Source organism: Anneissia japonica, unplaced genomic scaffold (assembly GCF_011630105.1).
Source record: "Anneissia japonica isolate Jap-2015-1 unplaced genomic scaffold, ASM1163010v1 scaffold288144_len532060_cov191, whole genome shotgun sequence".
NCBI classification, from domain to species: domain Eukaryota; kingdom Metazoa; phylum Echinodermata; class Crinoidea; order Comatulida; family Comatulidae; genus Anneissia; species Anneissia japonica.
This window is the reverse complement of record NW_022734328.1, coordinates 499,188-514,859: the sequence shown is the minus strand read 5'-3', so window position 1 is coordinate 514,859 and position 15,672 is coordinate 499,188. Positions and strand designations below refer to the sequence as shown.

At 36.5% G+C, this 15,672-nt stretch overlaps 2 protein-coding genes across 7 annotated transcripts in view; one reads left to right on the top strand and one right to left on the bottom strand.

Annotated features, from left to right (window-relative positions):
• LOC117116365 (charged multivesicular body protein 4b-like) overlaps positions 1 to 7,206 on the bottom strand; it is a 12,195-nt gene extending 4,989 nt beyond the window's left edge. For both annotated transcript variants that reach the window (XM_033260388.1, XM_033260389.1), the window contains exons 1-2: positions 6,856 to 7,206; positions 1,102 to 1,279 (exon numbers count right to left, since the gene is read on the bottom strand). In XM_033260388.1, coding sequence (XP_033116279.1) covers positions 1,102 to 1,279; positions 6,856 to 7,033 — 356 coding nt within the window. In that variant the 5' untranslated portion in view covers positions 7,034 to 7,206. The remainder of the gene's footprint in view (positions 1 to 1,101; positions 1,280 to 6,855) is intronic.
• A 96-nt stretch (positions 7,207 to 7,302) lies between these two features.
• LOC117116364 (protein fantom-like) overlaps positions 7,303 to 15,672 on the top strand; it is a 45,000-nt gene continuing 36,630 nt past the window's right edge. The window contains exons 1-4 of one of the 5 annotated variants that reach the window (XM_033260383.1): positions 7,303 to 7,375; positions 9,022 to 9,119; positions 14,279 to 14,423; positions 14,818 to 14,977. In XM_033260383.1, the coding sequence (XP_033116274.1) occupies positions 7,323 to 7,375; positions 9,022 to 9,119; positions 14,279 to 14,423; positions 14,818 to 14,977 (456 nt within the window). In that variant the 5' untranslated portion in view covers positions 7,303 to 7,322. Of the gene's footprint in view, positions 7,497 to 9,021; positions 9,120 to 14,278; positions 14,424 to 14,817; positions 14,978 to 15,672 lie in introns of all 5 variants that reach the window. The other 4 variants (XM_033260382.1, XM_033260387.1, XM_033260386.1 and 1 more) reach the window with 4 other exon arrangements.

Genomic DNA, 15,672 nt, shown 5'->3' with positions numbered 1-15,672 from the left:
AATACCGCTGCCATTTTCATGACAGCTACATGCCCCAAAACTTCCTTGCTCCCTCCTCAGTCTCGGAGGTTTCTCATTAAGACACAGGATCTGAAACACCAAAAACTTCTCCAACCAAATTTTGGTCTTGACCCATATCCCTGAGTGTTGATTTACACAAAACTGCTCATACTGAGCATAGAAACTTTACAAGGATGCCAAACTGACATACTGTGGACTACTCATCTTCATCTTCAAAGAGCTGTTGTTATAATTCCTGTATTAAGGTGAGACTATTTTTATACCTTGTATTAGATAACTTTTTTTTTAAAGACCATCAGGAATGAAAAAATGTTGTTTTCTTGTATAGCAAAATCATTTTTCACAAAGCGGAAGAGAAAAGTTATTGATGAATGTAAAAAGTGTAGTAATGCGATTGATAAATACTTTAAATTTACCTAATTAAAGAAGTATAGGTGATTTTGGCACAATTCAAATGGATTTAGGACTACATTGCTCCGCAAAAACTTGGGAGTGTGAGGAGATGCTATTTTTACATCTCCCTGGTGTGAACAACAAATTACATGCAATACCGATCGTTTCTTAAATCATTGTCAACCAAATCAGCGATTGAATAATAACATGAGACTTATAGTTTATGACGAATACATTTATCTAAATGAAGTTTTCGGAACGTAGGTCATGTTTATTGTCCGTACTACTGTCTTGGCTAGGCTTCCAGAGATAAGATTTGTCCATGGTAGTGTAGTCCCTAGAGTCGCATACATCACATTTTAGACAGTTCGGCGAAACCAAAAATTCATCAACACTCCACTGCCAAGTACCACACGGTTTGTAGTTTTTCAGGAGTATGGGGTATTTTCTGTCCTTATTGTGGCTTTTAATATTTGTCAAAATAGAAAACCAATAAATAGGGCACAACATCATATCCAGTTTAGTTTGGGTAAAAAAAAAAAATCTTAAACAGATTTCTGGAAAGTCATGTTTGCCTGTTTACAAACTTTTGATACACAGCCGCACCACTATGAAGGTTATCATATGACACCCAGTTGAATGCAAAGGTTCTTATTGGAACCAAACAGTCTTGCCAAAAATACTTACAGATGCTGATGTGCATTCTTTAAAGCCTTGGCTGCATATCCCATAGTTTTCAAAACCTCTGAATTTGTGTTGGCATTTTCTAGTGCTTCTCTTTGGAACTCAATTGTTGATAGTGTGCCATCAATTTGTTGAAGTTGTTTTTCTAAACGTTTCTTTCTTTTTAATGCATTCAAGGCAGCTACAAAACAACCAGATCAATTTAAAGTTTAATATTGGGTACCAAATTGGCAGTGACACATAATATGTTAGTTACTCTGGTATACAGTAAGCCCTCCCCTACCCCCACCCAATCACGAAATTGGGGAAACATTATTTAACAATTCCTCCATGGTCTAACCAGGGAGTTGTTATTTATAGTGACTAAAACAACTCCCTGGTCCAACATGTTCGTCCATAACATTTTAATTACGTACGCTGACCAATCCTCGGCAGGTGAAACGAAAAATAATGTATACATGGAATAGGATTATAGTTCAACATGAATATTACTGTCATTACATAGTGTAACTATTATATACTCACCATTTTACTTGTAAATATAAACAATCGTTAATTAATTGATTGATTAACGACCGAAGGTTTCTATACCTACTCTCGGCATGCACAAACCAGATGTTGGCACCCAATTTCCGGTAACCTTTTTTACAGCCCATAATGGAATAAAATTCCCATTTGTGCGAATATTTTTGTTAGTCCTATCCTTGTACTTATGTTTATTAAAATTTAATCTACAGTATGTTAGATAACTTTTTATAAAGTCTCATTTGATATTATAAAGAAAAAACTCACAACGAAATATTATGTTTTTATTTTTATTACTTTAGGTGGATGAATTTTTGGAGACATCTCTGGCAAAGGGGTATACTGTATCAAGTTTAATATCTACAATTACTTAATTAATCATCATCTTCATTATTTTTATAATATTTAAACTTATCATTATCACACAAGTTTTATGGTAATGATTTGTCAATAAATCGAATGTACAGTATCTTGTTTTTTCTCCGTGTTCATTGTCGTCAGAGGTCAAAAACATGTGACTGAGTTTGGGGGGAGGGGGGTGGTTTAGTTTGAGCCATCTTAGACAAATAATTAAATAGAAACCAATCCAAGGTAACTTATCAAATAAATTAGATAGTATTGACCTAGATTACTAAGAAATCGATGGCTGCTAATTTTTCCCTGTAATTAGACACGCGATATGAAAATTACCCCTACCCTACCACCACGCTCTGCCAGTACCAGCAAGTTGTTAGCCTACTGTAATCCCTTATCCTACCAATGTGTAATTTGGTAATAAATTAATAAAAAAATGTTGTGTAAGTAAAGAGACAAGACACACAAACAATAGCTTATATTTTGAGAAACACATCAATGAAATGAAGATTTACAAATTTGATCAATCAAGCTTGCATAATGTTATACAGTAATATACCACATGCCGAGAAATGGAAATTTACATGTCTTATTCCAATTTTCGGCAATTCCCCCTCTGACGTTATTCAATTTGAAATCATGAAAATGTATTATTCTGAAAGGGTACGCAGTTACTCAAGGCAATTATTTAACACATCTGGATTTGTTTGGAATTCATTTTTTTCCCTCTTCCAGAAATGGTAATGGCTCTTATTTAGTGATTGGCTCAATTTTGGTATCAATTCACTTCCAGGTTTTGAAGCTTCTTGTTTGTATCGTGGAGATGTCGATAAATTTTGTGACTTTTGTGTTGTTTTGGTGACATTAATAAGATCATATACGTGGCGCGGTCAAGCCAAATCAGTCGCTTGTCGGTGATCGTCAACTGGAGAAAATCAAGCCTAAAGCTGTTATATGTTGAAAATTTCAAAAAAATCGAAATGTATTTTATGACTTAAAATTAACGATAAGGCATCTAACATCCATGCTACATTAACATTTTTACCAATTTTGAACGGTAAAAGAACATTTTTATACAATTTACGGTAGGTATCTCACTTTAAAATAACCTCGTCATCAAATTTTCATATTTACTGCACCTACCCAAGTGAGGTGTCATTTTGAAGGTCAGGGATGTCACCATGCTGGTCGGCGGTGGACGGGCCCGTCCAGCACTCAACATTTCCGACCAGGATTTACAGGCTCCTGACCACCACTATTATTTCAACAGTTTACAAATTGTAACATAATATTAGTTTGACCTAAACACAATAGACAAGCTAAATTACACAAATCAATCATGATGTTGGTAGTCTATGAGTGAGATACTTACCTGGATAACCGACTAATTGCCATTGTTCCCAAAACGGAACACCCCTTCGAAAAAAAATGGAACAGTCCGACCCAAGGCGCCACGTGCGAACCGTCTCCCTAACAAAAGTCCTCATTCCCTTTTCGACGTTGTTGGAAGTTGGATACATTCTAGCCTTTGGAAAATTACTAGCAGTCTTTTCAAGCAATTAGTTGTTCTTATTTTTGTCTTGGATTTATTTTCAACTTGACAAGATATCCTTTTTTTCTTGTAGTCTCGATCGGCATGTCCGCTCGCAAGTCTTTGTGCTCGGCGTGTGGGGGCCCAAAACCGAGTGTTAAGCTCGACCGGCACTCGGAGTGCCCATTGTGTCGCTCGTGTAGCAAGGCTGAGCCTTGCGAGATTTGTGTGCGCTGGCCCCCGACTAAGTTTGCGGCGGCTCTGGATTGGGCAGCTCAGGCTGCCACTCGATCTCAGGGTTCGCTGCCGGCTGCGTCGGGGGTTGTAGCGGCGCCGGATGACTCACCTCCACCGCTGGAGGATTCGTCGGCTTCGGACCAGTTTAGTTCCATCGCCCAGGCTGCCGGCGCACGGTTCGGACGTGGCGCCTTGGGTCGGACTGTTCCATTTTTTTTCGAAGGGGTGTTCCGTTTTGGGAACAATGGCAATTAGTCGGTTATCCAGGTAAATATTCACGAAATAGACTGATAAAGACAAGAAGAATACAATAAATGTTTCCGTGGTTACGTTAATTGTAACAAAATACTGCACTGCCCTGCTATTCATCGCTAACTTAACAGCCTAGGCCCAGTTGAGTCATAGAGAACGTCGTGGGCCGGCATGACACGGTTGCTCTGTACACATTCAAAGGTTAAAGTTGAAATCGTGACCATTCAAGTGTTTTATTATGAGACCATGGTCCGGGGAAGGAAGATTATTAAAAATTTACAAAACCTGACTTATGTTTTACTTCTTTACTTTGTTTTCATTTTGTATTTTAAGTTTTTCACTTTTAATTATAATTGATATATAATGTGTGTAAATGGACAAAAAATAAATAAATGAGTGCACATGAATCAGTGATATACACATTCATCGTGGTAATCGTCAAACATGTGAAATTACGGCAAACAATGGGGCTGGGTACAGTCGGATTAACGCTTTGTCTCTGGGATTTGTTCATTATTATTTTTTAATCTAAAACAAAGCATGTCAACTATTGAATTTAATTAGGCCTACAGTAAGTCTCATCTTCATCTGTTTTGTTGCATTCCTCAAATTCTGGCCTAGGCCTACCTGGGGCTAGCCTAAAAAAATCGTATCTGCTAGCCTTGGGCCTAGGCCTGCTCGACTTAGGCCTTTTGGTTTTTAAGGGCTTTCACGAATACGGCTCGCTCGCTCGGTTTTACCGTGTGGTCGATGCGAAGTGCTGTGTACAGCAGTGGAAAAATTTGGGCACGCTGTTTGGTTTGACCAATCAAATCCATTGTTTCAAAATCATTGAACCGTGAATGCTGCATTTCTGGACTAAGCTCAAATACGATTCGTTTAAAATTACGTCATAAAGGTTTATTGATAATTTCTGTATGTGAGCCTGTTAAAATTTTCAAAAAATTCCTTCAAAAATGGAAAAAACAGATACTTTTTCATATATATGGGTTTTCACTAGACTGAAATTCAATTATAAATGCCCCAAATCAAGAAAAAAACATGTGTAGAGTGAATTTGACATGTCACGTAGAACTATTTTGTTTAGGCGTAGGAGCAAAAAAAATTATTAGGTTGTGCGAGGCTCATATTTGGCGATGTCAAGCAAAAACGGTCGGAAGTCGGAAAAGCCAATTTTTATTTAACACTCATCAACTGAATAATCACATTATAAATAAAACAGTGAAAAAATTATTAAATTCTGATACTTAGTTCTAAAAATATACCGATTTATATAGAGCGAGGTTAGCAGCTACTGTTTTGAAGAAACGACGATAAAACTGATGTTTATAACGCCCAGTCGCTGGCAGTGCGCTCAGCGTGTAGCTCACTCACATGTGTTGGGTGTGTTCGATACTTCCTTAACAACGGAGGTGTTACCACTGACCGATTGAAATGTATTTTATAACTGTAACACTGCGACCTTGAAACCAGTGCGTTAAACTATTACAGAACGCGTTTTATTTGTCGTCAACTTTATCAAGTCTGTGTTATACAGTATAGCCAATTTTGCATGTACCTGTACTACCGAACTTTCAGAAACAGTATTATTGTTTTATAATTATTACAGCAGTAAACAAGTAACTTCGAACTTCGAGCTTCAAAGAAAACATGTAACGCGCATTACTACCTTGCCGAGGCTTCCATCAAAAACCCAAGCGACGCGGTCTTAGACACGCCCCAAAAATGGTCAGCTAACTGGATTAGACCAATCAGCATGCGTGTTTCCGTTTGTTGCTAGGCCGCTTCCGAATTGTTTACAGTACCAAAACGACAGTTTTGATTGGTTAAACAATTTGTGAGGATGAACTGACCAATCAAAATTGTAGCTGACATTCTAAGCTTTCCAACGATATCAAACTTGACACGAGTTTGACCCCGGAACACGATTGAAAAAAAACAGTAATTTAAACAATGATTTGCCTCGTTTTTCATACTTCCGGGTTCGAGTGTCTAACTAAAATTACGTTTTACAGTATTTTTGGTACTTAAATGTGAAAAATATTATTTGAATCCTTTTCTTAGATACTTAATATACATGTTTTTAATGAAACACCAAAATGAGCAAATTTGACCTTGTCTATTGTTTTGCCTTTATATCTTAAAATCGTCTTAGCGACTTCCGATCGTTTTGGCTTGACATCGCCACATATACAGAAACCGGAATGAAAACGAGCATGGTCCTGACCAGGGTGGTTCTGTATTGATGTGCAGCTGTACGCGCTAGATGGGTTTGCTCTCTTCAGGCCTAATTTTCATGTAACTGATTTGACATTATGGAAATATTGAATCTTTGATATTACAGAGAAATAGGTAAAATAATTACATTCAAAGAATTTTTTTCATAGCTCATTTATTATCATCAGTAATCAAAATTGTTTACCAGTAACGCGTTAGTATAGCGCATGCCTAGCGATGGACGCGCAGTAGCGTTATCGTGGCACACAATACGGAAGCTATCTCTGGACACCCTACTACTATTGTTGTAAAATGTAAAAAAAAAAATGTAAAAAAAAAATGTAGAAAGCATGAAATAACTATCAAGACCTAAAATTGCATTATAGACGATGATCTACCCATGCAGTTTGAACAGTAATATAGGCCCAAAACTAGGCCTTATGGAGGACTCAGGTGATTCCGCTAGGCCTAGGTAGTTGCAGTTGGGCCTAGGCTAGTAGTAGTAGGGGGCATGGCCTAACTAGGGCAGGGCCTAGCTAGGAAAGAGGCTAGCTAGGCCTAGCCTAGTTTTCGTTTCAGACCAGGCCTAATGATAAAACTTTTCTCAATGAACAATAAATCAATATTGTGACATATTATACCTCGTTTGTCCTTTGTTCCCTTATTTCTTGCTGTTTTTAATTCTTCTGTAATTTTTTTTTCAAGAAAATCTTGTTTTTTATTCAGCATTTCCTCTGTTTGTCGTAATCTTTGTATTGCCTCTCCTGTACTTGGCGCTTGCTCCTTTTTTTTACCACCAAAAATCTTTGAAAAACTCATGATTGCTCTCAAAAATAGTATGCCTATATAAAGTTTGCACTTCTTAGTTGTAAGTAATGTAGAACTTACAGACTATTATTAACTATGGGCCCAGCTTTTAAACGAGAAATAAGCGTCACAATCACATGAAACCATTGATCGAAGCCCAGCTCCTCAATAAATAAAAATGACGTCAATCCGGTGTGCAAATTATTTTGAGCTTCGGTGGTGTGGGGTGGCGCTATGACCAAAGTTACCGCAGAGTAGTTACCGTTACCGCTGAGTTATTACGTTTACCGTGAGTTACCGCATGCGCATTGAAAATAACAACAACAATAAACAACCATCTCGGTGGTGCCGGTGGTGAGTGTTGTTTGTTTTGTATCGTTTGAATCGACAATATGCCCTGCAGTATGCTTTAATTTAATGTAATATTGATAATGTGAACGCCGGTAAACCTTATACTACTTCATTTTTATCCAACGTATGTTCTTTTAATGGAGGCCTAGGCCTAGGCCTAAGCCTTTATTTATTCTAACCAGGCCTAGCCTAACTAGGGCCTAGGCCTAGCTAGCTAAGCCTAAAATTTAGTTTAAAGGCCTAGCTAGGCCCTAGGCTAGGCTAGGGCCTGGGCCTAGTAGGCCTAACTACTACTACTTCTACTAGGCCCTAGTTCCTAGGCATAATAGTAATAGTAGGCTATTATTATATACACTAATAAGACATGAGTATGGTGGCAGTTCATGGATGCACTTTTCTTTATCAAAAAGACATTAATTAATTGTTCGCCGTGGCTATATACGGTACCATATCGGAACTTCCGATTACTAAAGGTACGGTAAATGATATTACATCATGATTAGCCAATAGAAACGCAGATACATGTGCGACGTCATTTAGTGCACTGCTGCTGCAAGAGTAGTGAGTGTGTGTTTTATGGTCTATATTCCATAAAACTAGGGGGCATTCTTTAAAAGTCTATAAATCCAAACCAAATCTTAATGGGAGGAAAAGAGCATATGCGGTTCGGGTAGTTAATGATTGGAATTCACTACCTCAAGATGTTGTAACTGCTTCAACTGTTAATGAATTTAAGTCTGGCATAGCAAAATGTTGGTTTGGCCACCATCTCAAGTTTCGCCCAAACCATATGTTTCTGAAGAGTTTGTTATGATGACTCTGGAGGGACAAACGAGCTAACGCTCTAGTCCTAGGTTCAAGGAAATTGATTTGAATTAAGAGATTGCTCCAGAGCTAACAATGTACGTGCTGACGAAAATTTCCCTCACTTACATCAACTGGTTTATGACGCCTATTCTTTCTCGGCACTTCAGTCAACCTACATACTTTAATAACTAACTTTTTCAATAGTATACTGTAATAGTACACAAAATTTTACATCAGATTCTTAATTTTGTTTTATTACCATGGTCAGTTACTTAACTCCAAACTAATTGATGTTATAAATTTATGAATATAAGAGGTGTGGCATAAATATTTCACCATTTGCCTTGTATATCAACACTAAGGAGCTCCGCGCAAGAATTTGACCTAGAAATCTGTCTGCGCATTCATATGGGCCGATTTCCGCACAGATTTTACTGAAAATTAAGCATTGTTTGACTAAATCATAACCAATGCAATTATGCAGCAATTACAATTCCGCACACCTATTTTCCTAGCGATTTTCCATGCAAATTTGAGCTGATTCTTGAGATACTGTATCCTGCAATTTAAAACTTTACAGTATCATGGCATTGGTGTATGGAAACGTACCGTAATTTTGTGTCCTTTGTATTAAAACAAGATGCGGATGGACTTGAGAAAGTTCAGCAGAGAGTATCTGTGGCGGCGCTAAGATTTCCCCGAAGGGGGGGGGGGGGTGGTGGTGGTTAATGTCTCTGACATTAGCTAAAAACCTTTCAAAAAAGGTTCATGGGACGCTGCCCTCCGAAATATGTCCTCAGAAATTTAAATCAGAACTAAAGAAATATTGCTTTAATTTTCAGCATTGTATTTTCAAAGACAGTCATGGATACTGATAATGTACCAGTGCGAGATCCAGGTGCTGGGCCATCTCACGAGGGCGGTTTGACACACCTTCCTGGTAGGCTACCAATTAGTTATTTACCAAAATTCGTAATCATGTTTGTCCAAAGCAATTCAACAACAAGCAGCACATCTCCACTCGCAAACATAATGAGTGCATACAGTCCTTTGATCTTAACAGTGGCATTGACAATCTGATACTACAGTAGTTGTGAGTACAGCCGCCAATTATTAATCTATGTGTGCCACAGGTTTTATGGTGTAAATTACCTTTTTATTAATATTGGGTACTTCGCAATGTCTGTTACATCATATTTCATTTGACCACGAGCCTATTAAGTGCTTTATAAACTAAAATTTAATTCGTGAAAATTGACCGACAACATAAAAAGATATAGCAATTGAAAATTTATGAGTTTTCATAAAAATTCATGTTATAACATTAAAATGTCATTTTGACAGTTTTGGGCTAAGGTGCACAAAACAAACATTTAAGTAGATACAGAAAATTTATTCATTTATTCTGCGGATTGAGTCTCATGAACCACCGGACACCACCACCTCATTGGTAAAATTAATGTTGAAATGACGAATTTACAGTAATTTCAGTCTACTACTGTAAACTTGTGCAAAATATAGGCCTTTGTAATCACCACACGACACATGATTATTAACACACACACATGAGTAATTCGTCACACGCTGACAGTTAATTATGATTTGGTGGTTATGGTTTTTGTGACAATCAGGCACGTTAAACTCAGGCAAGCGTGTAGGGGTGCGCAGCACGTTGAATGTTGATGCCAGAGTTAAAACGATATGTGCGTCCTGTTGTTGAATTGCCTTGGTTTGTCATTGTATTCTATTGTAAAAGCATTTATGTGATAAATAATTTCTTGTTTAGTGTCCTGCATTTTAAATTTGGATAAATATAGTTGTAATATTGTTCAGGGCATACTTGACACAAGTGTCTAAGTGAGAATTATTTTTGTTTCTTAACTTGGCATTCCTTTTTGAGCACTGTCCTCTTCCCTTTTAGTAATCAAATTCTGTTTTTGCGCTTTTTTGATCTTTCAGCCTTTTAAAAAAAATTGTATCATCTTGATCCTATTGTTTGCTTGATTTGATTTGAAAGGAAGAAATAAATGTTTATTTGAATTGATATTGAATTGAATGATATAACTTGGTAATGCAATGTCTTCCCCCCCCCCCTCCATTTTTAAATGTGTGATTATTAAGTGTTAAAAAACAATTAGATGTGTATTTGTTATGATCCATGGGCAGTTGAATAATGTACAGGTCTCTCTCTTAGTTAATGACCCCGCCAAATAAAAACCACCTCCAATTAAAGACCCCTTTAAAAAATGTTTTTCTATGTTTATTATTCGAAGAGAAACTGCTGAACACCATGGAAACATTGGTCCCAGAAATGGTCTTTAGTTAGAGGGAGTCCTGTATTTATAATTTAATGATATTGTTGAAATAATTTTTGTATTATGTTCAGTTATTTTTAATTGAATTGTAAGTACAATTTGTTTTTTTATGTTTTTTTATAATGTAAATTTTTGATCTATTTTTTCAAAGAATTAGCTATCCTGTAGTGGTCGCTAATTCTTCTAGTCCGGGAGCCAGTGGCCATTTATTTTGCACAAAATGATCACACTTTTTGTTGGTATTTTTCGAAAGGTCATCAGGTGCCTCGTAACTGCCCGTCGGACGAGACCCATCTGCTAGAATAGCGGGTCAGAGGTTAATAAAGGTCATTTCCGGTAAATTTAACAATGAAATAATAATCGGGACTATAAAACATGTAATATACCAAATACAATTATATTGCACATTATAATTGTCTATCCATTGATACCACACTTATTTTTGTATTTTTGTTTTAGGTACGTTTTTGGGGTAAAAACACAAAATTTTGTCATTTTTTGCCATAATTTGGCATTTTTATTTTCATTATATTTTTTAAAACATACTAAATGAACAGATATTTCAACCACTCTCTCTCAGAATTTGACCAGTTATATGATCGTGACATTAAAAGAAAAAACGTATTTCGTAAAACCATAAAACTTGCTAAGTATAATCAATTAAAATTTTTAACACTCGAAAATAGGGTAAAATTTGCCAAAAATATGTCCCATACATCAAAGAGAAAGTACCCAAGCACAGACATGTTGCACCTTGTCCTAAAGTCAATTGTATGTCCTATTGAATGCCATTGACCATATGACCATATTTCTGGGGCAAAAAAACAGATTTTTAGTGATTTATTTGTTAAAAATTGTATATACTGTACTGTATTATTGGTTTAGGTTAGGCATTTCAGCATTTGGAGTGGAACACATGGGGTAAAGAAATTAAAGAAACATGCCCCCCCCCATATGCAAATTACTGTAGTTCATATGCAAAGTAGGATAGAAACAATACATGTATATTCAAATATCTTGGCAACGACTAGTTGCAGAGTTTAGCCTCCTTTTTCAAATTGTCTATGGCATGAATGTTTTATTTGATCTAATGCATCATTGCTCTAAAAGCGACTCAAAATTACCCAGTTTGTTTAATTCTCATACAAATTGGCCCACTACAAACATCCAGAACGTAAAATTATATTGCATAGAGTGAGATACTGTAATTATTGATTATTGTGTTCATTTCAATTGTGTATTCTTTGATTTATTTTTAACAAAAACTGAAAACGTTAATCAGCACCTAAAATTGTCTAAATCCAAAGAAATACAGCTTGTGTGATGCTTGAATGCTTAAAAAAAGCTTCCAGGGACTTTGAGAGAGGAAAAGGTAGGGAGAGCAAATACTACTTGGCGAGTTAGAGAGCATGCAGTTTACTTAGCTTAGATAGCAGCTTAGCTCAGTCGGCTAATAATAATAATAATTCAATACTTCAATAGCGCATTCCGCAAAAAGCCTCAATGCGCTTTACAAAAAGAAAAGAAAACAAGCAAACAAGTAAATAAATTTTGACTTAAACTACGGTACTTAAACTAAAACAGTTCCGAAAATGCATTTGCGCTATCGGTTTAAGTATCCAGAACAGGGCTCCACCCACCGATGTCGAAAGCAATGTCGCTGACACACCCGGGTGCACGCAGGCACGCCGTTAGGCAGTATGCTGGGCTCAGGTAGCTTCCACCTTCGAATAACTCCTCGGCTCTACTACCGTGCTCTGCAAAAGACAATGATGTCTAGAGTAAGGAACAGGTGGGGCCCCTCTCTGGACACTCCACAAACAATAGCACATGCATCACCACCCCAGATGAATTAAGGGAAAACATCTGGTGGTAGCCACTCTGTGTGTGCTAAACCTTGGAGATCTCTAGATCCCTGGTTCAATTCCCATCACTGCCTCTCCTTGTGTTTCAGCTGGAGGGCTAAAATGCAAGTTACAATAGCCTACTGTCTTTCCAATGGGACGTTTAAGCCGTTGGTACCGTGTGCATTTATGTCCCTTTGTGCATGTTAATGAACGCAATACACTCTTCGGAAAAGGGTGGGGGATTGTCTCCCGATGTACTGCCCAGTAACCACCAGAAGGACCCCAATGAAAATAAGTCTTCTTCTAGACTTTCATGGGCTGTCCTTGGTATTTACACCTGAATAAATATAATGCAAGTTCCTCTCATACTTTATATTAAGGGCCAGGGTGTATTTAGCACAAGATTTTAGATTGGATTTTGCATGTGTTTGATTACTTTTGAATATTACTGGTATTCTTTTTATTTTTTACTATTCATTTGTATATAAACAAAATTATAATTTTTTAAAAAGTTTCCTATTTATATTTTAATAGAAAAGTTTTACATCAAATGGTTGTTAAATTTGGATAATGTTAAGTGGTTCCTTAAATTCAGTAGTATTAGACCAAATGTTTAGTTTTGGTGTCCACACCTATGTTTTCAATGTCAAGGAATTCATCTATCACTCAAAATAACATTCAAGGGGATAATTATTAATTATTGTGTTCATTTCAATTGTGTATTCTTTGATTTATTTTCAAGAAAAACTGAAAATGTTAATCAGCACCTAAAATTGTTTAAATTCTTTTTATTTTTTACTATTCATTTGATTAATTTTTATATTTTTAACTGACAGATATAACAGAAGTAAACAAATGCCCGAACTGATATTTTGTGTGTCTCATATCACTTTCTATACAAAACAGATATCATAAATCGTATAACATAACTTGTGGACAATGGACAAATACTGTACTATTGTCAGACGTCTGAGGGCATTGAAAATATGATGACGACGAAAATGTTGCCAAATCCTGCTTCGGGCCTCGGTTGACACATAACATCAAAGGACCCAGTAATTAATCTTGCACAGGAGCCCGTCATCACCTAGCATGCTGCCTCCTCCTCCTCATCATGATCATCTTCTTTATCACCATTATTAATTTTCTAATCTATAGTAAAGTAAGGTTAATCTATTATTTTAGAGTGTACATTTATTCACATATAGTCAGAATGCAGGAAAGTGCATTTCCAAGCATCTATAAAATATGATTTTTGCTGTTATCGAGTGTTAGAAATTAAAATTGATTATAATCAGCAAGTATATGAATTCAGTCTTCCGTGTTTGTTTTAATGTCACGATCATATAATTGGCCAAATTCTGAGAGAGAATTTTTGAAATATCTGTTCATTTAGTTTTTTTTTTTTAATAAAATGAAAACAAAAAGTACCCCAGAAATGTACCTAAAACAAGAAGATATAAAAACAAGTTTGGTATCAATGGATAGACAATTTTATAAGCTTTCATGTGATGTGGAACATAATTGTATTTGGTGTATTACACTGATATATTCTTGATTAATATTTCATAGTAAAATTGACCATTAATGACCTTTATTGACCTCTGACCAATCATTCCGGCAGATATGTCATTGGACGACCTTTCAAAAAATACCAACTAAACATGTGGTCATTTTCTGCAAATAAATGGCACCTGAATCCTGGACTATTCCTTATTTTAGTTAATTTGGCAGCATATATCCATGTATGAATCTCAAAAACTATTACAACATACTATCAAGATTATATCTGCCATATCCCCACTGTCTCATTCTTTTTTATTTAAAAAAAATTTAAATCTTCTTTAAACTAACTAGATTTTAATCTTGTAGGTATTTTTTTCAGCAAAACAAAGAAGTTGTGTACTTGTCTGCATAGAAACCATTTTTTATTTCAGGTGATAGCGAGCAACGACGTGCCAAGGAACGACGTGCAATATCTAAGATAACACGTGAAGAGCTAGAGGATAAATATTTACGTCTACATGATGAAAACCTGGTCCTCAAGAGGCATGCAAGGAAACAAGAAGATAAGATTAAGAAGTGAGAAAAAACATTAGGTTTAGCAAGCAACCTACTTAATTTTGACAATTATATGCTCACAGGTGATGTCAAGAGCTACATTGCACTGGAACCATATTACACCTCACATATTTAGTTTTGGATTCAAAGTCCCTTCCTGGCCTCCCGCTCTATTTCAAATTCCTAGATCCACCACTGATACCTAAATGGAAAGGATTGAAATCAAGAATATTAATTAATTATTTGAAATTGAATACCAAGGAATTGGAAAGAGAAGTTTTAAATATTTGCCGCTTTTTCTGGGGATATTTAGTACTGCCCAATTCACCACCATAAGAACCCAATTTATAGAAGTTTTGACTTTTGCACCCTTTGACATGACACATTGATTGGTATGTCTTATTTAATTCAACAGGATGGCTACAAAGTTACTTCGTCTGGTAAATGACAAGAAGAAACAAGCCCCTGAAGGAGCAATGAAGAAAGGACGTGATATAGAGATGGAGGAAATGCTTGATGATCTTCACACCAAAGTGCGAGAGTTGACAAAACAAAATGAAGCGTACAAGAATAAGGTATAATGGCGCAACAAGGCCTGGCACTTCAGTGCTGTGCTGCCCCCCCCCCCACGTCATTGAGCTGCCCACCTACCAGATACTCAAGTATGCCTATTCATTAGGCCGACCAGCCCTCCTTAAACTAACGTTAGAATTCCACACTTTCGGCGGTAAAGAACAATTAAAACCTCATAAAAAAGGAAACTAATCCGTTTACCCTAATTGAATCCAAGGACACCAGTGTTAAACACTCATTACTTATTTTTGATAATGTGTTAATCCAATTAATATAGTGCGATAATGTAATGTTAGTTTAAGGAGGGCTGGTCGGCCTAATGTTATTAACTGCTGTCACAGAAGTTTGGGCTGCTTAAGTAGGCCTAGCTGACACATGCATACCTACAGTAGGTACAGTGCATGCCTAATGCTATCCAAAATTGACTCGCATGCCTGCTACGTGAACTGCTGTATATGCATGTAATAACATCACAGCTTGAAGTGGTTAATGTAGGTCAGATGGTTTGCTGTGTAATATTTACGAAGTACAGTATACTAATGTATTACAAATACAACATTTTATTAGTCCGGTAAAGGCAGTGAACTCTGCTTCTCGGTGTTATATGATTAGGACTACCTCTCTCCGCTTCGCGTTTGGTGGTAGTCCCAATCCAACAATAGTGGGAGTCACCTCAAACCATGTTCTGTTTGTATAG